The sequence below is a fragment of the Budorcas taxicolor genome, chromosome 2 (genome assembly GCF_023091745.1).
Source record: "Budorcas taxicolor isolate Tak-1 chromosome 2, Takin1.1, whole genome shotgun sequence".
Taxonomy (NCBI): Eukaryota; Metazoa; Chordata; class Mammalia; order Artiodactyla; family Bovidae; genus Budorcas; species Budorcas taxicolor.
The window spans coordinates 49,939,918-49,966,082 of record NC_068911.1 but is presented as its reverse complement, the minus strand read 5'-3'; the positions used below and the strand labels follow the sequence as shown (position 1 = coordinate 49,966,082).

Here is a 26,165-nt window from a genome sequence, read left to right as displayed (position 1 = left end):
ATGTAGCAAGAGCGGAATCTCCCAGCGTGACAGCGCGCGGGGGGTGGAGGCGGCGGAGGCGGGCGGGGGAGGGGGTGCCGCGCGCGAGGGGAGGGGCGGGGCGGGGAGGGGAGTAGGGGGAGGGCGCGGCGGGGGAGGTGCCGCCGCCTCAGCCGCCCGCGCGCCCGAGTCGGGAGGAGCCGCCGCCGCCGCCACCGCGGCCGAGCGAGTGCCGTCGGGGCTGGCGGGCGGGAAGGAGCCGCGGGCCCGAGCTGGAGCGGGGGAGTAGGGAGAGCGCGCCCACCACCTTCCCTTCCCCCCCTCGATGGGAGCGGGGGCGTCCCGGCCGCCGCAGCCGACCGAGGAGACCGAGCCGGGGGCCGCCACTTCGGAGTTGGGGCTGAGGCGTCCTCTGGGGAGAGCGCGCCAAGACCGCTGCAGCAGCTGGCCGAGTACGTACCGACTAGCTGTCCGCCAAGTGCCAGATGCCTCAGCGCTCGGGCGAACTTGGGGCGGCGGGGTCTCCGGGCTGCGCCGGCACTTGGGGGGCGGGCGTCCAGGGCCGCGGGCCCGGGGCGGCCGCCGCCGGAAGGAGAGGGCGGCCTCGGGCTCTTGTGGACGATTCCCGGAGAGAATCGGTGCGCAGGGGCAGCAAGAAGAGGGCGAGCCGGGCCGCGGGGCCGACCTGTGCGTTCCGCTCCCAGAAAGCCGGGGATGCGGCGTCCACTTTTCCGACCCGGCTTTGGCCGTCGCGCGCGGCGCGGAGCGCTCGTGGGTTGTGCGCGGTGGGAGCGCGCGCCGGCCCCGGAGTTTTGCAGCTTCTTTCCGCAGAGGCAGAGTCTTTTTGTTGGTTTGTTTACTTTAGAGTCTTAATTTTCGTCCTGAGTATCCTCTCTTTCGGAATGTAGTCGTTTTCTTTTTAAAGGCGGAAGGAGAGTTTTGCTTGAAAGTGGCTTACAGAAACTTGGCATCGAGGTGAGATGGAAGCGAGAGACTCATTTGTGCTCGCTAAGGCCGAGTATGGAATTTGCCGACACATGTGGGACATACAAGCCTTGGATGCAGAAGTCTGTGACCTTATTTATGGAGAAACGTTGCGAGTGCAGTCAAATGCTTTGGGACTGCAACTTGGCGGTTCACAAGGCTCAAGATGTGAAAGGACACTTCGAGTGAGCCAAAATTTTGTAAAATCTTGGGCGAAAGGATAATTGAATTGGAATATGCATTTATAGGTTCTGCAGACCAAATTTTGCAGCAGGTGATTAGGAGAAATCCTTGACTTGCATATACTTAATTCCTCACTCAGAGAGATTCGGGAGGCAGAGAAAATTTGGGGGTAGCTGTCAATTTAAAATTTCCTTCAGAAAGAGTTGGTTTGGAGTAACCTGTCACTACCAATTGGTTTGCCAGTGACATGTCTGCAAACTTAAGGAGTGCAAAGATCAGAGCTGAGAGGGAAATACTCAGATCTTGTTTAAAAATATTTTGGCAGTTTTAATAGATAATATTAGATTGCATAGGAACAGTGAAACAGAATTTTAAAAAGATTAGTCACGTAGGAAATGCTAGGCTGTTTTGTTGGAGAAGTGTGCACATAATGAAATACCTTCTTTGATTTTCACTTTTTTGAAAAATTTCCCTGTAAACCGTACCAGATTATGACATGTCGGAATTTATGTGTGGGTTTTAAGAAGGAATAGTGGGAGAAAAGATGCATAGGATTTGCTTTCTCTGTTTTGGATGGGAGCTGATGTTTTCCAGAAGACCTTAAAAAGCTGCTTCTAGTCCAGCCTAAGGGCCAGTAAAAGTGTCTCTTGGATTCAGGGGTATCCTTTTCCTCCATTTTCCAGTACTTGAAACATTTAATACTATCTTTTCGTTAAGTTTTAAGAATTATGTTCTCCTTGTAGGTATTATTGTGCATGTTAGGATTCTCTTTGGAGAAGGAAATGGCAACCCACTCCAGTATTCTTGCCTCGAGAATCCCACGGACAGAGGAGCCTGGTAGCTACAGTCCATGGGGTCACAAAGGGTTGAGCACGACTGAGTGAGCAGCAGGATTCTCTTGAGAGTTTATATATATCTGCAAGGTCAGCCTACTTTATTTCTGTTTGGGTATTAAAGTTATTGGGAAATCAGGTCATGAAAGAAAATACCAAAGAACCAGTGGAAGGTTTCTCGTTTTAATTTTATTATTTTTAGCAGCTTGCACAAAAGTTAATATGTCAGCCTGGTATTAGGAAAATTTTGTTTTCCTTGCCTCTGGTGATTTCCTATTATGTGTGAGTAAATCAGTGATAATAATAAAAACATTGAGGCATTGTAGATTTTGATTTCATTCTTCGTGCTAATTATGGATGTAGCGAACGTGACGGAAATCCTTAGGAATACTGTAGCCGATACAAGGAAATTTAGTGAGCTTATATAGCTAATAAGTAATTTGCTATATCCAGTGAATATCTTTCCTTGTTTGAGAATGAACAAAATTAAATAATCTCGGTTAAATTAATGAAAATTTTTCCTTTTTTGTTGACTAGTAACATCCATTTCCCTGTAGAAAATTAATATATTTCCATTCTCCTTGTTATTTGGAGAATCAGTTAAAGCATTAGGTATTTTCTTTTAATCACATTTTAAGAGCATATTGGCTTATTATGAAGGATTTTGGGGATTTGTACCATGGCTGTTTTGAAAGAAAAAAATTATAGTGTATGACAAAGTGGCAGAGACCTTTGAAGAATTTATTGCATGAACTTTAAATATTTAAAGTAAAAAATGGTTGCATGGCAACAGAAGTATGTCAGGTTTTTGTGTCTGTTAACCTAGACTCTGTCCTAATACTTGGGCTTTGTCTGGTCCATTATAAGTCTAATTGTTTTTGTTGATGCTATGCATGTACATTATTGGGAATAAAAGCTTTGTAAAATTTACCCTTAAATGTGAAGCCGTATTCTGGATACCACAGAAGTATGATACGTTTTATGTTACTTCCACGGAAATGACCATTTTATAATACTTTTTGAACAGGTTAAGATCTTCCTTCGTATAATCGTCTTTGTATGCATATTTTGTAAAATTTATTAAAAACAATAAGGAATAAATGATGCCCACTTAAGCTTAATATAAGGTTCCTAGCCCCTTTGCTTTGGATTTAGTTTTAACTGTTTCGTTCATTCCTTTTAGTAGAATGAAGAATAGTACAGTTATTATATTAAATGCAAATTTGCCTTTTGATCTGACATTCTCAATAATTAGTACAATAGTAGAATATACTCTCTTAAACTTAACAATGAAACAAGTGGGAAGTTGATGTTAGGGAAGTTGATGTTGGGGAAAAAATAGTAATCCTTGTCAGAATTCTCACACCTAAAATATACCATTAAGCTTTCAAATAGTTTGTCATTTATCAATACATTGTATTTAGAGAGTTGCATCTTAAGTTGTAGTGTATGTTAATTTAATAATTTTTAAAGAGGAATTTCTGAAATAAATAAAATTTTATATGTACTGTGTGCACACCGCATGCTCAGATGGCACTTAATGTTTGGTGACTAACTTGACTGTTAGTTGTTTGAAGAATTTCCAGTCATTATATGAAGTACTAGTGTTTACCTGTTGTTCTCACAGTTAAGGCATACTTATTATTTAATTGCAAAAAATAAATGATTTTCCTAATACTGATAAATTTAAGCTTACACCTTGAAAAATTAAAATTTTAAGAGATTTATACGAAATATTTTCCAGCTTCATTCAGAGTTCAGAAAAAAAAAATCAGGCGAGAACATTTTAAGTTTGCTAAATTATTGTTCATGTATTAGAAGATATATGTTTAATTCATAGATATTACAGTAATAAGATCCAAAAATATCTTTTTTTTTGGCTTTTTAAAAAAAATTTATTTTTAACTGGAGGATAATTGCTTTACAGTATTATGTTGGTTTCTCAAAAATATCTTGCCTTAAGATATATTCCTGAATGCTTAATAATAAATATGCCTGGTTAAATCCTTTGATACTTGAAACGCATAGATAGGAGTTAGTACCTGGACCACCCTGCAATCTTAAATAACCCATGATGTAACTAAGCCACACTTAGTTATTTTAGGTTGAGTTCTGGGATTAGGAAAATAGAATTTGAATAATTCACTCCTAGGCTTAAGGGTCGTCCAGATTCTGGCTTGTCTTTTCAATCTCAACCTGTAAAGTACCCCTTGCACCCTCTCCCCAGACTCCTATACCGTCAGGCTGTGTGTGGTTAGTCACTCAGTCATGTCCAACTCTTTGCGACCCTGCGCCAGGCTCCTCCATCCATGGAATTCTTCAGGCAAGAATACTGGAGTGGGTAGCCATTCGCTTCTCCAGGGGGTCTTCCAGAAATCAAACCTTGTCTCCTGCATTGCAGGCAGATTCTTTAGCATCCGAGCAACCAGAGAAACCGTACCTTAAGGCTACATTCTCCCAAAGCTGCCTATACCTGAGAGGTTTTAAATACAGCCGCACGCTTCAGATTTCCTATTTCCTTCCTTGCCATTTCCTGTCTCTACCTTTCATTCCCTTAGTGTGTACCCGATCTCATCTCGGTGTTAGAGGAAAACAATCTCGTGGAACTAATTCACCTTAACCTGTAAATGACTCATGAGCTAACTCTTCCCAAATATTTTCACATTTTTTTTTTAAGAAGTCTGGAAGAGATTGGTGACAACTTAGATAATTTCACAGTAAAACTTTCAGGCTGTGTTGGAAGGCAGGAATTGATAGTCCTCTGCATAAGTCAGATTTTACTAGAATTTTACCCTTGGTTTCACTACTGGAAGAGTCTCTTCTTTGGAATGCCGTAGACTTCACAGAAGTGTGTATATACGTTTGTGTATTTCCTGCATCATGAAGAGGGTGTTTGTGAATCCATTTGAATCTAATGATCATTAATAAGATTGATATTTGTTATCTGGAGGTGACATTTTAATTCATAGAAATCAAGAGGGAAAAGACCTAGGATCTCTCATAATTGAAACTGATTTCTTAAAATGCTGCTGTTGGGGCTAGGCTAATGATGATGTATGCTGGTAAAGGGAGCTCATCTGGCCATCTTATGGGGATCCACCATGTAATTAAAGAAAGGGGAAGTACTGAGGACGAGGGAATGAGAAAGATGGGAGGTAAAGCAGCAGGATGGGCTCTTACTAGATTGGACACCAGTTAACACAGAGGGGATCCCTTTTGAAATACAGAGTGAAAGACCCTCAGTCGTGTCCGACTCTTTGTGACCCCACGGACTGTACAGTCCATGAATTGTCCAGGCCAGAATACTGGAGTGGGTAGCCTTTCCTGTCTCCAGGGTATATTCCCAACCCAGGGTCGAATCCAGGTCTCCCGCATTATAGGTGGATTCTTTACCAGCTGAGCCACAAGGGAGGCCCAGGAATACTGGAGTGGGTAGCCTATCCATCCTCCAGCGAATCTTCCAGACCCAGGAATCAAACCGGGGTCTCCTGCATTGCAGGCAGATTCTTTACCAGATGAGCTACTGGGGAAGCCCTGATACATAAAAGAAGGCTGTGATCAAGAGTCTGACTCAAATATTTGGTTTCATTCAACAGAAGCTTTTAACAGAGATGTTATTCCTCTTTGAATACTTAGATTAGAGAGGGATAACAGCTGAATGAGACTCTAGTCCCTACATCTTGCATGCTGAGTTACTTCATTCGTGTCAGACTTTGCAACCCTATGAACTAGCCCTCCAGGCTCCTCTGTCCAAGGCAAGAATACTGGAGTGGTTGTCATGCCCTCCTGCAGGGGATCTTCCTGACCCAAGGACCAAACCCACCTCTCCTGCGTTGATTGGCAGGCGGGTTCTTACTGCTAAACCATGAGCTTCTCCTGCCATCAGGGAGCTTAAAGCCTGAGGGAATCTGTTCTACAGAGCCATGTAAGTGCGCTTCTCTGTTCCATGGCTCCCTATGTTTAATATTTAGCATAGTGTTTGAGTGTGAGCTTACTTCTCTGTCTCCTGGTTCTTAACTGTCTGTGAAGAACCGCTGGAGCCAAGTCCAGTGTTTGGCACAAGCATCAGGGAAGGTTAAGGGCTACAGAGGCAGATGGATAGGTCTAGGATACCTGTATGAGTTGTTTGGATTTTTTCCTCCATCCAGTGGGGAAATTTGCATAAGTGAGTAAAGAGCCACATCTGTACTTTAGGATGATGAAGTCGACATTTCATTATGGCATATTTTGAAGGTGAGGAGGCTGTTTTCAAAGTTGGGGTGAGAAAGCAAGGGGAAAATCAGAATTAGGTGCTTTTGAGGCAGAGAAAAAGGTTGGTGATGGGGCCTAAGGACATGTCGATTTGAAGAAGGAAGAGGAAAACAAAAGCATGAGGGGGTAAAGACGATACACACACACTGGAATATTATTCGGCCATAAAAAAGAAATTCTGCCATTTGCAACAACATGGATAGAACTGGATGGTGTTGAGGCAGAGAATGACAAATACTATATAATATCACTTACATGTGGAGTTTTACAAATCTAGTGAATATAACAGAAAAGAAAGAGACTCACAAGTATAGAACAAACTAGTGATTACCACCTGGAAAAGGGAAAAACGGACGGGCAAGATAGGAGTAAGGGATCAAGAGGTGCAGACTACTGTGTATAGAATAAAGAAGCTGCAAGGATGTATTGTGCAGCACAGGAGATAGAGCCGATATTTTATAATGACTATAAAAGAAATGCCGTGCTGCGCTTAGTTGTGTCCAGCTCTTTGCCACCCCATGGACTGTAGCCCGCCAAGCTCCTCTGTCCATGGGATTCTCCAGGCAAGAATACTGGAGTGGGTTGCCATGCCCTCCTCCAGGGATCTTCCCAACCCTGGAAGGGATCAAACCCATGTCTCCTGCATTGCCAGACTGTCTGAGCCACCAGGGAAGCCCATGAATACTGGAGCGGGTAGCCTATCCTTTCTCCAGGGGGTCTTCCTGCATTGCGGGCAGATTCTTTATCAGCTGAGCCACAAGGGAAGCCCAGAAAAGAAATATGACCTTTAAAAATTGTGAATCATTTTTAAAAAATTGTGAATCGTTATATTGTACACCTGAATCTTTTGTATAATATTATATATTAACTATCACAATAAAATTTTTTAAAAATCAAATCCTTTTATTAATCCAGAAAACTGAAAGAGTAGTGAGAGTTGGGAAGAGAGGATTTGGGAATCTGGACGAAGGGAGAAAAATGATAGCACATACTTGCTTTTGAGCTTTCCAGATTTGAGAAGTTTGACAGCCTCCATGTGAAATGCTGAATTATCAGAAAAACAGTTTGGGTTCTTACAGTTTTCAGGTTTGAAGACCACTTTCTAAATTAAAAAAAAGAAATAGCAAGTACTCATTAATTTTGCTTTTAGTGTTTTATCAATAGAGAATACTTACAATGACAAGTTGAATTTGATCACACTATTAAAAGAGTGAGATTTTATTAAATCACAAAGTTGTTTTTTTTTTTTTAACTTTGCAAAGTAGATGTATATGTGTAAGTCAGTGTTTGGTGTGCGTTTGGATTTGAGGGCAATTGGCAGTGACTCCATGAACCACTGGTCCAAGCTACAGATAACAGGTTTGGAGGTCAGTCTGCTATAGGTAACATTGAAGCCTAGGAGTGGACGGAGATCATCACCAGAGAATATGGAAAGAGAGTAAAAATGGGATCTAATATAAAAATTTGGAGAATTCCTGCAGTTAGAGTAACGGAAGGCAGCATAACATAGTAAAAAGTCAGGTGAAGAGCGTTTCAAAGAGTGATGTCAAACTGCAGAGAGGTTAAAGAGAAAAGCTGGTGATCACTCAGTAGTTACTTGGGAGCTTTGATGGAGGAGCTGGAACAGAAGGCAGGCTGAAGCTTCTTGGACTAGATTGAGGCAGGTTTGAAGGAATGGTTTTCCTTGTGACCATTAAAGACCTCTGTCTTACCCTAAATCTGCAGATCCCAGCTGGGAGAAAGAGAAATTTTGTTTCCCATATTTATACTAAGTTCTGTGTTATGGTTCAAGGACAAAGCAGGAGTTGACCAGTAAAGTTTTTGGAGCCAAACCAGCTCCTTACTTCACTTAGCATAGTTTAAATCTTGGCAGATGACTGATCCTATCCCAGAAGGAGCCAAAGTGAGCTTGTTGTTAAAAGGTTCTGGAACAAATTATTACCATTTAAAATAGATCACTGAATAGCAAACAACAACAAATGGCCTTAAATGAATCCACTGTTTTATTCCTCTTCCTTTGGGACTAACTGGACTGAAGAACATTTAAGCTGGTGCAAGTGGAGGTTTGCTGTATATAGGCAGCAGGCCTTTGGTTTAGCTTTTGAATGCAGTAAAAATGGATAACTGATTTCTCTTAATTGTGGAATTCATAAAAAGGTCAGACTCAGCATGGTTGTTCCAGCATCTCTTGCAAAGGCCAGGTAACTGGAGTTTTCAGCTGAGTAGACTTGCTGTGCTGTTAGCTGCCTATGTTATGTTGCATTGTATTAGAATCCTTCTGCATTCACTTCCGATCGGAGAGACGCAGCTTTCATTTGATTTATTTGACCTTCATGTTGAAGCGTGAATAGACACAGAATTTGTAAAAACAGAAAATCTTGTCTTATAAAAATTTTCTTTTAAATCAAATTAAGTTAATGTATGACGTGGTGGGTGTTTAAATGATCATAACAGGCTTTATGAGAAACTGAAACGTGCTCTTAAAGCAAAAAGCTTAGGGAGAAAACTCCTTTCCCAGCAGTAAGTGTGGGCCTTTAGCAAGTCTCCTGGGACTCTAAATAGTTCACTTATTTATCTTTCATCTGGTGTCTTGACTTTGGAAATGTACACTTGGTCTTGTCAGTCCTTGTGGAGATGTTATAATGGTAACTACTTTCTTACTGGAACATAAGAGCTTTCTCTTAGGAAACTGGGGGGGTGGGTTCCTTTTTTTTTCTGGGTAAAGATGAGAAAGGATAAAAATTGAAAGTTAATGTTTTCTAAAACCATTGCCTATCTCAGAAGAATAAAGCCTAAGTTTGTTTTGAGTTCTCTTTTTCTTAAATTTCTCTTTTATATTTGTCCACGATATATTCTTCTTATTGCTCTTAAAAAGATTCAAGAACGCTGTTCTAGATTTTCTCAGGTAATTTTTAGTTCACTCCATAATTTGGGGGAGTATAGATGGTGAGGTCATTGATGACACCAAGAATCTCGCAAGGTTACAGCCCTCTTATAAAAAAGCTTTCACAAGCTTTTTTCACATGTGTATGTGCATACATAACATATTTATGTGTGTGTGTGACTTAAAGTGAAAGTGAAGTCGCTCAATCGTGTCCGACTCTTTGCGACCCCATGGACTGTAGCCTATCAGGCTCCTCCGTCCGTGGGATTTTCCAGGCAAGAGTGCTGGAGTGGATTGCCATTTCCTTTTCCAGGGGGTCTTCCTGACCCAGGAATCAAACCCAGGTCTCCTGCATTGCAGGCAGACGCTTTACCATCTGAGCCACCAGGGAAGCCAGCTCAACATGGCTTAAAGCTCAACATTCAGAAAACTACGATCATGGTATCTGGTCCCATCACTTCATGGGAAATAGATGGGGAAACAGTGGAAACAGTGCCAGACTTTATTTTTGGGGGCTCCAAAATCACTGCAGATGGTGATTGCAGCCATGAAATTAAAAGACGCTTACTCCTTGGAAGGAAAGTTATGACCAACCTAGATAGCATATTCAAAAGCGGAGACATTACTTTGCCAACAAAGGTCAGTCTAGTCAAGGCTATGGTTTTTCCAGTAGTCATGTACGGATGTGAGAGTTGGACTGTGAAGAAGGCTGAGCGCCAAAGAATTGATACTTTTGAAGTGTGGTGTTGGAGAAGACTCTTGAGAGTCCCTTGGACTGCAAGGAGATCCAGCCAGTCCATTCTGAAGGAGATCAGTCCTGGGTGTTCTTTGGAAGGAATGATGCTAAAGCTGAAACTCCAATACTTTGGCCACCTCATGCAAAGAGTTGACTCATTGGAAAAGACTCTGATGCTGGGAGGGATTGGGGGCAGGAGGAGAAGGGGACGACAGAGGATGAGATGGCTGGATGGCATCACTGACTCAATGGACATGGGTTTGGGTGAACTCTGGGAGTTGGTGATGGACAGGGAGGCCTGGCTTGCTGCACTTCATGAGGTTGCAAGGAGTCAGACACGACCGAGCGACTGAATTGATAAATATTTTTGTGTGTGTATACTCTGGAGTTGAAAGCTTGTGGAATTACTGCATTAAGTGTATGAAGGGAAAATGGGTTTCCTTCCCTCTATGTCATGACTTGCCTGGTGGCTCAGACGGTAAAGCATCTGTCTACAGTGCGGGAGACCCGGGTTCGATCCCTGGATTGGGAAGATCCCCTGGAGAAGGAAATGGCAACCCACTCCAGGACTATTGCCTGGAAAATCCCATGGACAGAGGAGCCTGTCCATGTAGGCTACAGCCCATGCGGTCGCAAAGAGTCGGACACGACTGAGCGAGACCCCTCCCTCTATCTCATACGCTTTCTAGAAGCCCTTCTATTTGGTATAATGTTGTTCAGTATAGACTTGAACTTGTGTCTGTAACTCCCCGGAGCTTGTTTTTATGGGTTAGTGTCCAGCTGGATGATAAATTCTCTCCCTCAGAAGTCTCCCTTTTATGTGGGAGGACAAAACAAATTCTCTTATGAATGATTCAGAAGGTGCAGAAATGTTTTTATCCAGAGAACTAACATGACATGAACCCAAAGGTGGTCTCAAAAGCTGTAAGAGTCTGTGGTGCCCAAGGGGTACACTAACTGGGGATCTTCCAGTGTAGTTTGCCAGGTTTGCCAAATCACAAGAGTCTTCTGAGATGCAACCCTAGGGAATTATATTTTTCAGAAGCTCCCCCAAGTGATTTCCTGGCTGTCAGCAGACGTTTAGTGGGACCAAATTGAATTTTTTTTTTTTAAATATATACCTTGGGAAGTCATCAGGTCATGACTTACAAAGAGCCATAAAATTTGCGGAGGTCAGAAGTTGATGAGAGCAGATTGTGGATGACACAGGGGTTCCAGGAGTTGGGGTTTCCCAGGAGTCAGTCCTTAAGGTGGTAGGGAAGTGCATTCTCCTTGGGTGGGATGACTGAGACTGGAGTTTGTGTAGCAGCCTGGCCCATGATGTAAAGCAGAAGCCCCAGATTTGTTGATCTGGCCTTCAGGGCTGTTCCCAGTGTTCCGCAGCTTGCCGAATCGAACAATTGTTCCTGACTTTCCTGAGTTGAGAGTGTGCTTGCATCTTCTTCCAATGTATGTATTCTTTTGGCTTTCTATAATTTTTGCTATAGAGGGCTGGAGGAGCCTTTTAATCCTAAAGGTGCATTGATTACAAGTTTGTTTCTCTTAAAGGGAAGTACTTGGCCAGCTCCTCTATGTATGTGGGAGGTCTCCAGGCAACTGTGAATGACTTTTAAGTAAAACTGCTAAGAGGTCAAGAAGTGCTTTGCTGGGTCTTGTTCTGTCTCTTGAAAGGGAGACTTCTCTGCCTTCCTTGGGCTCTAGAAGTATAACTTCCTTGGCTCTGTCTTGGGCTCTTGCACACCCACTGGCTTCGTCCTCTCTCTTGAACCCTGAGACAAAATTGGGTTCCATGCTGTTATTTTGCAAACAGGACCACTCTGCTTCAGCATTATGCCTTGTACCACATTCTCAAGTGCTGTGTGTTTGAAAGAGAATTCCAACATCCCTAATTTTCTGTATCCCTGATGCCTGTTGCAGTTCTAGACTCTCGCATAGGTAATCCCATAGTCACCTGTTAGTCTCTTTCTAGAACCACCGGAAGTGTTTCTAAAAAATGGTAACCATTTCCTCTCTTTCATCACTTACACCTAAGTGATCACCAAGTCTTGCCATTTATTTGTCTGAATTTTTCCTGCCTCTTTTTTCTCCATTCCTAAATATACCACCTAGTATCTTATTTATTCTAGTTCATACTGAAATCACTCATCTGCCTGCCAGACTAATCTTACTACTTTTTCTTTATAAGATAGGAGCTAACTATACCTATCTCACAGGGCTGTTGTGAGGATGAGACATAATGTTAAGTGCCTGTTTATCATACTGTCTGACAAGTATTCAGTGCATGCGTGGTAGCAGAGTGTACTTACCTCCTTCAGAAGTTTATTACCCTTCGCTTCCCCTCTGTGTGCACTCCATGGAAGCAGCAAAGTGAATGCTCAAAAATACAGCATACAGAGCCCTGTGAGCCATGTTTGGCTTAAGTCCCTAGACCTATTTAGCTACCTGTGAGATCTCAGGCAGATTACTGATCTTTGAGCCTTTATATTTTTTTCCTTTAAAATGGAAACTATTACTGACTGTTGATCATTATGATTGTTAGGAGAGTAAGGTAACTTACAGATAGAGAGAGGCTTCCCAGATGGTATCAGTGGTAAAGAATTCAGCTGCCAATGCAGGAGACACAAGAGACTCAGGTTCGATCCCTGGGTCAGAAAGATCCCCTGGAGTAGGAAATGGCAAACCACTCCAGTATTCTTGCCTGGAAAATCCCATGGACAGAGGAGCCTGGCAGCTACAGTCCGTGGGTCGCCAAGAGTCAGACACGCCTGAGTGCATGCACACAGGCGCGCGCGTGCGCGCGCGCGCACACACACACACACACACACACACACACACACACGGCATAGAACGCTTCCTTAACAGTCAGTTGCTGTGCAAATGCTCCTTGTTTTTTGTTCTTCCCATACTGCAATCTTAAACCCTGTAGTGTCCGACCAAGAGGCTTAAGAAGTTTTTTAGCAAGTGTGGTGAGCGTTTCCTCTCTTCTTTTTGCAGGTTAAGCCCATCCACAGTGATGGCCGCAGCCTTACCCAGGACCCTGGGGGAGTTGCAGCTGTATAGAATATTACAAAAAGCCAACCTGCTTTCTTATTTTGATGCCTTTATCCAGCAAGGTGGTGATGATGTCCAGCAACTCTGTGAAGCTGGAGAAGAGGAGTTCTTGGAGATCATGGCTCTCGTGGGCATGGCTAGCAAGCCCCTGCATGTCAGAAGGCTGCAGAAGGCGTTGAGAGACTGGGTTACGAACCCTGGCCTTTTCAATCAGCCACTGACGTCTCTGCCTGTCAGTAGCATACCCGTCTATAAGTTACCAGAGGGCTCACCAACATGGCTGGGAATATCCTGCAGCAGCTATGAAAGGAACAGCGGTTCCCGAGAACCTCATTTGAAAATCCCCAAGTGTGCTGCCACCACGTGTGTGCAGAGCTTGGGGCCCGGGAAGTCAGACGTGGCAGGGAGCTTAGCGCTGCAGGCTATCGGCGACTCCCGGCTCTGGCAGGGCCACCACAGCACCGAGAGCGAGCACAGCCTCTCCCCAGCGGACCTGGGCTCCCCGGCTTCCCCTAAAGAGAGCAGCGAGGTGCTGGATGCTGCCGCTGCACTCTCTGTAGCCGAGTGTGTGGAGCGGATGGCCCCCACGCTGCCAAAAAGTGACTCGAATGAAGTGAAAGAGCTGCTGAAAACCAACAAGAAGTTGGCCAAAATGATTGGCCACATCTTTGAGATGAGTGATGACGATCCACACAAAGAAGAGGAAATCCGAAAATACAGTGCAATATACGGCAGATTTGACTCGAAGAGAAAGGATGGGAAGCACCTCACGCTCCACGAGGTAAAGAGCCCACATGTTTCTTTCTGTGTATGTGGTGTGCATGTCTCTTAAAGAAATTAGCTTGGCAATAGTTTACAGCAGAGATAGTACACTCCCTGGATTAAAGACGTTTAGGCTCAGCAAAATACAACTCTTTGGTGAAAATGGACCATATTGATTGTGTTAAGGTATTTCTGTGTTGAATTCAAACATGTTTAACTTTAAAATTGTAGTGTAGAGTGACTCTTAGAATAATATCAGTTTAAGTAGTGAAAGCATAATAATATCAGCATATTATCAGTTTCAGTCGCTCGGTTGTGTCCGACTCTTTGCGACCCCGTGGAGTGTAGCCCACCAGGCTTCTCCGTCCGTGGGATTCTCCAGGCAAGAATACTGGAGTGGGTTGCCATTTCCTTCTCCAGGGTATCTTCCCGACCCAGGGACTGAACCCAGGTCTCCTGCATTGCAGGCAGACGCTTTACCCTCTGAGCCACCGGGGAAGCCCCAGGGAAAGCATACAAGTCTGCATTTAGAAGGCAGTTTGTCTTTTAATTAAGAATTAAAAATGAAATTTAAAATCTAACTTAAAAATCATTGTTGTAGACTTTTTAGGAAAAAAAGTTGTAAAAAATAACCAGAACTTAAAGTGATTTTCAGCTAGCATAGAAAATGAAATGCTATTAGATGAATGTTAGAAGAATTATTGTAGCCTTGAATATTGTTTTGGTGTGACGTTTGATATTAAAAATCCTCATTTTATTTTTGTAGCATTCTATCTAGAAATATTTTGCTTAAGTAGAAGAATACATGTATGTATATTTCTTTTACATTTGCTCCCTTTTTCTTGTCTGTCTGGCCAGCGCATCATCTAAGACTCAAGCACGAGCTTGTCTTTTATAGTGTGTTTTCCCCTAAGGAGAATGACCTTTCCTTTCCATTTTCATCCCTGTACATACTTCTATCACAGTAGCTTCAACACTTTATTGTACTTTTTAATATATTGGTCTGTCCCTCATAGTATACTTCGGGATTCTTCAAGGCAGAAATTATATCTCATTAATTTTTATATCTTCAGAATCTAATGTACTCAATAAATGCTTGAAAAATAAGTGCATTTCAAAATTACCTTTTTTACAGTATTGTAAAATAAAGTCAAAATAAAAACTAAAAAAAACATAAAAAAATAAAATAAATTCGTGTATAGCAAAAAAAAATTACCTTTTTTAAACAAAAGCTGTTTGATAGCTAAAATTTATAGCCATTTATCCATTAGACGAAACAGATAAATTCTCCTTGGAAAAAAATGTTCAGTTGAATGCAGTATTTCATGTTAGAAACATAAGATCATTCCCCACAGACTTGTACTTAAACACAGAAAATAGTATATACTCACTGAAAAAGTATTCAGTTACTACAGAAAGATGTGAAGTAATTGAATCTGTAAACATCCAGCTACTTTTCTTTGCATATACAAATGTGGGGTCATATTTTGCACACTCTTATCCAAATTCTTTTTTAAAAAACTTAATAATATACTCAAAGTACAGTATACCATTAGGTATATTTTCAGGCAGTTACGTACAGAGCTGCTGTATTTGTTTATGGGTTAATTATATTTCACAGTGTGAATGTGCTGTTATCCTAACCATTCACTTTTTGATGTCACTTAATGTGTTTTCATTTTTAAAAAATTTTACATGTGGTGAGACATGAATATGCTACACATACACCTTTACAGATTTGTACATGTTTTCCTATGGAATAGATTCCAACATGTAAAATTATGGGCCCAAAGAATATGTAGGTTTAATATTTTAGTAGATAGTGCTTAATTGCCTTCTAAAAAAGCTAGAACAGTTTGTATTTTCTTCATCATTATATGCAAGTGTCCATTTTTCCACACTCTTGCTAATACTGCTTTTGTCATTTTTCATTTTCGTCAGTCTAAGAAAAATTTTCATTGCTCAAAGTAACTTCCATTGTTGAGGAAGAGCATCTTTTCTTATGGTAAATAGACATCCAATTTTATAGTCATATCCTTTGTTTTAATGTTGGAGTTGCCTTACCTTTAAAATATTGGTAAAAACTTTTTATATTGTAAGTATATTAACTTTTTGTCTTAGACTGTAAATATTTTTCCAGATTATCATTTGTCCTTTGACCTTTTAGACTGGTTGCCATGTGGAAATTTAATTCTGTATAGTAATAGTCATTGATCTTGTCCTGTGTCATTTCATTTATCTAATTCTCTGTTCCTTCACTGGTATAAAGTTACTTCAGTTACTGTATATTTTATATATGGAAAGGCAAGTGCCCCTTCAATAGTATTCTTTTGTAGCTTCTTTTTTTTAGGTAATCTTACACATTTCTCCTTCTCAAATGAAATCTTTAGTGTATTTGTCAAATTCCTCCAAAATTTCTGTTGGTGTTTGATGAGAAATGCCCTAAAGGTATAGATTAATTGGGAGGAAAATGATATATTTACAATAATGAAAACTCCCATAGAGTAACATAGTATGTGCATTTACTTAGCTCTTCTATATTCATTCTAATGTAATTTTTTAGTTCTTTATTCAGAGTTTTGAACATTTCTTGTTGGGTCAAATACTGTGTATTATATATGTGTTTATTAAATGTTTGTATTATAAACATTTACATTTATTTTGCTTGTATAGATACATGAATATGTAAGCTATGAAGGGGATATATTTGTAAATGAAATTGTTTCCTTTTTAAATTACTATCACTGGCCGATTTTTATATATTAATCTTCTTTTCAGCAGTTTCACCATCTCATATTTTTAAATTACTATAGATGTGAATGTCTGCTGATGCTTAATATGAGAGAATTGGTTAGCAGAATTAGTCTCAGGGACTCTGATTTGTTCTCCTTGGGGCATGTCCTTGTGTAATTGTTGTGTATTGTTGGCATACAATAATGAATTTGCAAGAACTTGCGGACAGATCTAGAAAATACAAGCAGCGTTATAATTCAGCTACACTTTGACACTCTCATTGCCTGTGACCCCATGTAGAGGAATCTACTGAAGGCTACTATAATAGGGAACAAAGGGTGAGACATGTTGGCAGTCTCGGGTTCATACTTTAATCTAGCTTTCATACAGTTTTTAAATATGGCAGATGAAACACAGTCAAGGACTTGTATTTTTATTAAAGCTAAAGTATGTTAAAGAGATGACTTTAATAAACCCTATCAATCTCACTCAAAAAATTCCTAACCTGCTTTTTAAAAATCCAAAATGAATTATTTCACACTTCACTTTTCCTAAGGGGCACTTTGCTTCTTTGAATAAATAGGCACAGGTGGTATTTAAGTAATGAGACCATTGTGGGTTTCCCAAAAGAAGGAAACAATCAAAATGAATGCTAGTAGGCGGAGATGTGGGGGTGTAGCTTTGGAAAATGTGGCCTGTGTTTTTGAAACGAAACTTAGACCACTTATTATTTGTAAGTCAAGTCTGTGAATCTGGTCCGATAATATATTTTAGGATAGAAGTTTGTGCATCAGAGCACTTTCTTCAAACTAGTAACCATCCAAGAGTTTGGTAGAAATTATGAAATTCTGAGGGAATTAAAGAAGCTACCATCAAGTGTACCATTTAGGTATTGTGATAATTTCACTTTTTTTTTTTTTGACTGTTTAAAATGAGAGAGAGACTTGAGTTTTTCTAAATTCCTAAGACTAAAGAAGGTTATTAGTTTGTCCTCAATTTCTAAATAAGGAAAAATATGACTTATTCTTAATCCACTTTTGGTAGTATTTCTGACCCTGTGTATAGTATTACAAATTCTGTGGACACTATTCTATTAATCTCTGAAGACATACAAGTAGGTCACAGGCAGATGAACATCAGGAAGTTATCTATACCAGAAAAATGATTTTCAACTCACAAGTACATAAAATTCTCATTTTTATAAAAACAAGGAGCTAGGCCCATGGAATACATAGGGGTGCCAGGTTTAGGTCAGCTACCACTGTAATGTTGAGAAGCAAGGCTGAAAGTGTCAGAGAAGCCCAGCAGTTTTAGTTTTGAGAGAGGGGGATCGTCAAATCAGGGAACCTGGTAGACCTGAACATACTGCTGCTGCTGCTGCTGCTAAGCTGCTTCAGTCGTGTCCAACTCTGTGCGACCCCATAGACAGCAGCCCACCAGGCTCCCCCATCCCTGGGATTCTGCAGGCAAGAACACTGGAGTGGGTTGCCATTTCCTTCTCCAGCACAGGAAAGTGAAAAGAAAAAGTGAAGTCTCGCAGATGTGTCTGACTCTTAGCAACCCCATGGACTGCAGCCCACCAGGCTCCTCCGTCCATGGGATTTTCCAGACAGGAGTACTGGAGTGGGTGCCATTGCCTTCTCCGCCTGAACATACTACTAGTAGTTATAATGCTTTGTTCTGAACTCTCAGCTTGAGTGGAACAATTTCAACATCTCATACTTGAAAGAAATGCTGGATATTTCCTTTTGATCATTTTAAAAAGTAGATTATAGGGCTATTAGGTTAGTGTTACTTCTTGAGTCACTTTAGATAAGTCACATTTTTTTTCTGAGAATTTGTCCATTTCAACTAAGTGTTCAAACTTACTGGGATAGTTTATAGTTTTTAAAACCTAATATTGTTTGTACCTTTGTCTCTTTCCCCCTGATCAGTCTTGCCAGAGATTCGTCAGTTATATTAATCTTTTCAGGGATCTGCAGACCGAAGCCTGTGGGCAAAATTTTGCCCACTTCCTAATTTTGAAGATAAACTTTCTTTGGAATACAGACATGCCTTTCTGTTTATGCATTATCTGTGGCTGCTTTTGAGCTACAGTGTAGGGTTGGGTTGTTGTAACACAGACTGGTCTGTAAAGCCTAAAATATTACTGTCTGACCTTTTACAGAAAAGCTTTCCCACTTCTTTATTAGGAAGCACTTTTGGCTTAATTGATCTTTGTAGTTACGTTGTGTTTGTTCACATCTGCTTTCGTTTAGTTTATTGTTCTAACTTATATTTTATCCTGAGTTCATTAATATTCAGCTGTTCTTTTATAATGTAACCAATTAAAGCCATGAATTCTCACTATGTGTTGAATTAGCATTATTCCCAAAGGTTTCAATTCTGATTATTTCTTTTTTATGTATGCTTTCTGTTCACAAATTGTTAAGAAGGTTTTTTTTTTTTCCATTTCCTAATATGAGAGGTTTTTCCTTAGTTCTTTTTCCTAATGATTTCTAACTGAATTACATTGTGATTAGAGAACATGATTTGCATGATATGGCACCCCACTCCAGTACTCTTGCCTGGAATATCCCATGGACAGAGGAGCCTGGTGGGCTGCAGTCCATGGGAGTCGCAAAAAGTCGGACATGACTGAGCGACTTCACTTTCACTTTTCACTTTCATGCATTGGAGAAGGAAATGGCAACCCACTCCAGTGTTCTTGCCTGGAGAATCCCAGGGATGGGGGAGCCTGGTGGGCTGCTGTCTCTGGGGTCGCACAGAGTCGGACACGACTGAAGCGACTTGGCAGCAGCAGCAGCAGCCCTTTAAAATATGTAGAGATGTTAGTTATGGCCCAGTATGTGGTCAGTGTTTTAAATGTGCTTCTGCAGTTGTTGTTAGTGTTCTGTGTGTGTTTAACAAGCTTTTTAGGTCTCTTATTCAAACCTTCTGTAGACTGAATTTTTTATTATTTTGTCGGCTTGCTCTATTAGTAACTGAGTCGTGTGTTAAAATCACCTACTTTGATTGTGAATTTGTCTGTTTCCTTTTGAATTATGTAGTGGCCTTATTGACTTTTTTAATAATGCATTTTGTTTTTTTTTAATTTTTTTGTGTTGATGTTAATACATGTGCTTTCTGTTACTAATTGCTTGTTACTTCTTTTTTCTATCCTTTTGGTTTTTCTGAATCTATGTTTTCGATATATCTCTTGTAAATACTGATAGTTGGGTTTTTTAAAAATCCTGTCTTACATTCTTTGTCTTTTAATGCAAACATTTGGTCCATTTAAATTTATTACAGTGACTGATGTTTTGAATTTATTTCCTTTATTTTGTATTTCTTCCCTTCCCCTTTTTCATATCTCACATTTACCATCTGGAACTAGTGTCCTTTAACTTGAAGTGCATTATCTAGAATTTTCTTAATGAAGGCCTACTGTAGGCACACTGTCTCCTTCCCCACCCTACTGGGAAATAGCTTCATTCTGCCCTCGTTGTTGTTACTGTTGCTCTGCCGCTAAGTTGTGTTCAGCTCTTTGCGACCCTGTGCACTGCAGCATGCCAGGCTTCCCTTTCTATTACTATCTCCTGGAATTCGCTCCAACTCGTATCCACCGAGTCAGTGATTCCTTCCAGCCACTTCATCCCCTGTTGCCCCTTCTCCTCCTTCCCTCATTCTTTCCCAGCATCAGAATCTTTTCCAGCGAGTCAGCTCTTTGCATCAGGTGGCCAGACTATTGGAGCTTCAGCTTTAGTATCAGTCCTTCCAATGAATATTCAGGATTGATTTCCATTAGGATTGACTGGTTTGATCTCCTTGCTGTCCAAGAGACTCTCAAGAGTCTTCTCCAGCACCACAGTTTGAACACATCAGTTGTTCAGTGCTCAGCCTTCTTTACGGTCCAACTCTCATATTTGTACATGACCACTGGAAAAGCTATAGCTTTGACTACACAGACCTTTGTCAGCAAAGTGATTTCTTTGCTTTTTAATGCACCGTCTAGGTTTGTCATAGCTTTCCTTCCAAGGAGAAAGCGGGTTTTTTTTTTTAAATTGTAAACCAATTTATTTTCTTGGGTTGACAACAGATAAATCTCACTGAAATGTGGCAGTAAGTTTGGGTAGAAGAGGAGGATATTGGCCATATTAGTACTGAGATATTGATGGGTATACATCTGAGGCAGCATATTTTCAAGAGTATTTTCTTATTACAAATCATCCGCCCCATTTCCAGACTGTGCATCTTGATTTTTTAAATATATATATTTTTTATTAAAGTATAGTTGACTTACAATGATTCAGGTACAGTGCAAGGTGATTTGGTTATACAAATACAGATATATTATTTTTGAAATTTTTTCCATGGTGAGTTATTACAAGATACTGACTGTAGTTCCTGTGCTATACAATAGACCTTTGTTGCATATCTATTTTTTAATTAGAAATCTAGCATTCTATTCATACTGAGTCTAACAAGTGGAACCAAAATGTTGTAATTTTTTAGTTAGGAAAAAATGTGTAAGTTTTCTAAAATATATTTGTTGTACATATTTATATATATGTATACAAAAGCTTTTCTCAGTTCAGTTTAGTTCAATCTCTCAGTCACATCCAACTCTTTGCTGCCTCATTCATTGCAGCACGCCAGGCTTCCCTGTCCATCACCACCTTCTGGAGCTTACTCAAATTCATGTCCATAGAGTCAGTGATGCCATCCAACTACCTCATCCTGTGTCATCCCCTTCTCCTCCTGCCTTCAGTCTTTCCCAGCATCAGGGTCTTTTCCAATGAGTCAGTTCTTCGCAGCAGGTGGCCAAAATATTGGGAGTTTCAGCTTCAGCATCAGTCCTTCCAGTGAATATTCCGGACTGATTTCCTTTAGGGTGGACTGGTTGGATCTCCTTGCAGGACTCTCAAGAGTTCTCCAACACCACAGTTCAAAAGCATCAATTCTTCTGTCCTCAGCTTTCTTTATAGTTCAACTCTCACATCCATACATGACCACTGGAAAAACCATAACTTTGACTAAACAGACCTTTGTTGGCAAAGTAATATCTCTGCTTTTTAATATGCTGTCTAGGATGGTCATAGCTTTCCTTCCAAGGAGGAAGCGTCTTTTAATTTCATGGCTGGAGTCACCATCTGCAGTGATTTTGGAGCCCAAGAAATAGTCTGTCACTGTTTCCCCTGTTTCCCCATCTATTTGCCATGAAGTGATGGGACTGGATGCCATGATCTTAGTTTTCTGAATGTTGAGTTTTATATCAGCTTTTTCACACTCCTCTTTCATCAAGAGGCTCTTCAGTTCTTCACTTTCTGCCATAAGGGTGTTGTCACCTGCATATCTGAGGTTATTGATACTTCTCCCGGCAATCTTGATTCCAGCTTGTGCTTCATCTCGCCAGGCATTTCTCATGATGTACTCTGCACATAAGTTAAATAACCAGGGTGACAATATACAGCCTTGATGCACTCCTTTGCCAATTTTGAATCAGTCTGTTGTTCCATGTCCAATTCCAACTGTTGCTTCTTGACCTGCATACAGATTTCTCAGGAGACAGATAAAGTGGTCTGGTATTCGCATCTCTTTAAGAATATTCCACAGTTTGTTGTGATCCACACAGTCAAAGGCTTTAAGCATAGTCAGTGAAGCAGAAAATGTTTTTCTGTAATTCCCTTGCTTTTTCTGTGATCCAGCAGATGCTGCCAATTTGATCTGTGGTTCTGCTGGCTTTTCTAAATCCAGCTTGTACATCTGGAAGTTTTCGTTTCACATACTGCTAAAGCCTGGCTTGAAGGATTCTGAGCATTACCTTACTAGCCTGTGAGATGAGCACAGTTGTACAGTAGTTTGACTTCTTTGGCGTTGCCTTTCTTTGGGATTGGAATGAAAACTAACCAGTCCTGTGGCCACTGCTGAGTTTTCCAAATTTGCTGGTATATTAAATGAAGCTCTTTAACAGCATCATCTTTTAGGATTTGGAATTGCATCACCTCCACCACTAGCTTTGCCTTCATTCTTAATTGCTACTTATTTTGGGTATCAAATTCTATATTGTCATTTACTTTCTGTTCGTAATCAAATGTATCATTTCCCTGGCCTTTTGGCTTTCATTGTGTTTAGAAGCCAGTGGTTAGGTGACTGTTGTCTGCTTTAGAATCCTTTTTTTTTCTATGCCCCAATTCTTCTTCCTCCTTAATTCTTCTCTCCTTCTGACTTCTCAATTTTTCTTGGTCATTTTTACTGTATTACTCTTTAGTCATATTTTCAACTCCTTTTATCTCTTTAGATGAAGTCCTTGAGGGTCTGTTTCTGCTGGTTTTACTTTTGACTCCTTCTTTCTTTGACTGTTTAATGATTTCTATCTATGAGCTCATATTTCTTGAAACTGTGGGAATGTTTTGAGAGCTAGGAAGAAAATGGACTCCTAGAGGTTTTTTGTTTTTGCTTCTACCAGGCATCTGTACTTTACACACTACAACTCTGGAGCCCCATGAAAGTAAATTCTCAGGCTGTTAGTGTGAATTAGGGCTGAAAATCCATGTGAAGAGCTGATTTGGGTTTATGAAATTCTCTCCCAATTAGTAATAAGGTTCAAGACAGGTAATTCTCCTGGCATTTCCCGGTGGGCAAGAGGGGACCGTGAACAGGTATATTTCTGCTTCTGTCTTACATTTCGCTGTGGTACTTTGGTATTATTTTCACCTTTATGGAGGAAAGGTCTTTGACTCTTCAGCCTCTCCTTTGATGGATTCTGGCGTTTTTCTCTCACTCTCCACATACTCACCAGCCTAACAAGGCTGTGAAGATCGAAGCTTAAGTTCATCTGGTTTAGCATCTGTCCTCAACTGAGTCTTTTGAGATACTGTCTTCATTCATTTTGGCTTCAGGAGTTCTTACTGTCTTGCTGGCTTATTAATGTAAAGATATTTTTTCTTTCTCTTTTAGTCAACATTTTTCCTGTGAGAAGTGTGAGAAGGGCCAGGCACCGTACATAGCCCTCCCTGTGCTTGAAGTGGAAGTCTTGATTGTCCTCTGAGCCGCCCTGTTACATGGCCTTTATGTTGTAGTTCTATGCTAACACTTATGTGAAGCTTAATTGAAAGTCACACTCATTTGATTGTTAAAGATTATCATTTTAAATACTCCCAGCAAAGACAGTTTTAAAATCTAGTTATAAATAATAGAAGGCTAACTTTAAGAAATCTTTTCACAAAGATATGAATGGAATTTTGGTATTTTTAGCTGTGAAAGGAGGAAGTAGAGGAAGTAAGTAAACCAATGAGGGAGACTATCTTATTTTATACTTTTAACAAAATTAGAAACTCATAACTTTTAAAAAGCTAGCTTGGTGCTGCGGTGACTTAACTACTGGTTTCGGAGGGTTTTTATTTTTAAAATACATCATAACTGTTACTGATTTAATTATTAGCGACTTAGGATTATGAAATCTAGAAGATACTTACAGAAAATACATTTTTGAGGGGAAAGCCTGATGAATTGGCTTCATATTATGGTTATTTCTCTAGCCTCGGTTTTTCTGCCAGAAGGCTCTCTGAGGGCCTGGGAAGTTCGGTATGGTTTTTTTGGTCTGTTAGAGCCTGAATTCAGTTACAGAGATTGCGTTCTGTTTGCTTTTCTTGGTTTCTGGTAGGATGATGGAAGGAATACTAGAGCACTGTTTTAAATTTATGTTGAAAAGTTATTACCTATGGTTGTGCATGAGCTGGTACCTCTGAGATGTTGTCAATTAAAATATCTTACCGACAATCAGAATTTCTCCATACTTACTTACTTAGGTTTATGAGCGCAAAAAAGAACCAGCTACATAACAAGCAACTCTAAAAGGATATTTAAAAGTCATTGTAGCTACCACTAAGCTGCAGTTGAAGTTAATTTTTTTAGGAAATTATTCTTTGAAGTATATTTTACTTTTTGCTCCTGTAACATTGTGCTTATCAAAAACACTTCGGGAAGAAATTGATCTACTGATGATTCTTTAGGAGGGGAAGGAGAAGGCTGAAAATAATTTCTTCCTATTATGCTTTTATATTTAGCATGGGTTTAAAATAAGAAACCTGGCCTTAATTGCTAGTAGCCATATTAGAAGCATTCAGTTCAGTTCAGTCACTCAGTCATGTCTGACTCCTTGTGACCCCATGGATTGCAGCACACCAGGCTTCCCTGTCCATCATCAACTCCAGGAGCTTACTCAAACTCATGTCCATTGAGTTGGTGATACCATCCAACCATCTCATCCTCTGTCATCCCCTTCTCCTCCTGCCTTCAATCTTTCCCAGCATCAGGGTCTTTTCACATGAGTCAGTTCTTCACATCCGGTTGCCAAAGTATTGGAATTTCAGCTTCAGCATCAGTCCTTCCAGTGAATATTCTGGGCTGATTTCCTTAAGGATGAACTGGTTGGATCTCCTTGCAGTCCAAGGGACTCTCAGGAGTCTTCTCCAACACCACAGTTCAAAAGCATCAATTCCTCGGTGCGCAGCTTTCTTTATGGCCCAACTCTCACATCCATACATGACTACTGGAAAAACCGTAGCTTTAACTATACAAACCTTTGTTGGCAACGTAATATCTCTGCTTTTTAATGTGCTGTCTAGGTTGGTTATAACTTTCCTTCCAAGGAGTAAGCCTCTTTTAATTTCATGGCTGCAGTCACCAACTGCAGTGATTTGTGTGTCTAGGTAGTAAAAATTAAAATGTGAAGAATACTTAAATACATTCATTAGTCAGTCAGTATTTATTAAGCTCACAACCCATGCCAGAGACTTACAAGCCAAGTCTCTGCCTTAACATATAAAAAAAAATACAGCGTATGTTAAGTGAAGGAAAGGAGGTTACACACCTATATTCACATGTATGTACACAGAGGAATACTGGAATAATATGCATAAAAATATTAATAGTCATTCTGGATGGAATGCATGTTACATTTGTTTTCTTTTGCTTCTCTGTATTTTCAAAACTTAAAAAAAAATATTGTGACTAAAGTGGGATGTCTGGGTAGGGAGGGAGGAAGAGTGCCTGATTCCTTATCAGAGGAAAATGAGAATTGATACTCAAACAACTTTGTGGCAAGTGTGTCTTCTCACTTCTTGTTAGAGTCCTTGGAGGTAGTGATATTATCCTGTTTTGCCTCAGAGAAAACTGAGGCTCTGAGACGTTGTCACATGTCCAAAATTACACAGCTGGTAAGTGATGGAGCAGACGACTCCTACGCGTCTCTGCCTTCAAATCCTGTCAATTTGCCGTCAATCATGCCTGGAATGGGTTTCTTGCTTTTTTTAAAAAAAGTCTGATATACCCCTTGGCAGTTTCTTACATCTATTTAAATTGACAAAATTATATGAAAAACATTTTCTAGTCTATTAAGCAAATTATAGACTTGGAGTTTAGGATAACATTTGATATTTAAATTTTTAGAACTGGTGTTTGGTCAGTGAGCAACTCTATATTGGCAATATTTAACACTTAGATAAAAGAGTGGAATTACATGAAATTAAAACACATTTGCCCCTTGGAAGAAAAGCTGTGACAAACCTATACAGTGTATTAAAAAACAGAGACATCACTTTGCCAACAATGGTCCGTATAGTTAAAGCTATGGTTTTTCCAGTAGTTATGTATGGATGTAAGAGTTGGACCGTAAAGAAGAATTGATGCTTTCGAACTGTGGTGCTAGAGAAGACTCTTCAGAGTCCCTTAGACAGCAAAGAGGTCAAATCAGTCAATCCTAAAGGAAATCAACCCTGAATATTCA

The 26,165-nt window shown here is 40.3% G+C and overlaps 1 protein-coding gene across 2 annotated transcripts in view; it reads left to right on the top strand.

The window, feature by feature from the left end:
• Window positions 1-312: 312 nt before the first annotated feature.
• NAB1 (NGFI-A binding protein 1) overlaps window positions 313-26,165 on the top strand; it is a 46,574-nt gene continuing 20,721 nt past the window's right edge. The window contains exons 1-2 of one of the 2 annotated variants that reach the window (XM_052635534.1): window positions 313-431; window positions 12,845-13,682. In XM_052635534.1, coding sequence (XP_052491494.1) covers window positions 12,864-13,682 — 819 coding nt within the window. In that variant the 5' untranslated portion in view covers window positions 313-431; window positions 12,845-12,863. Of the gene's footprint in view, window positions 432-12,844; window positions 13,683-26,165 lie in introns of those variants that run through there. The other variant, XM_052635533.1, reaches the window with a different exon arrangement.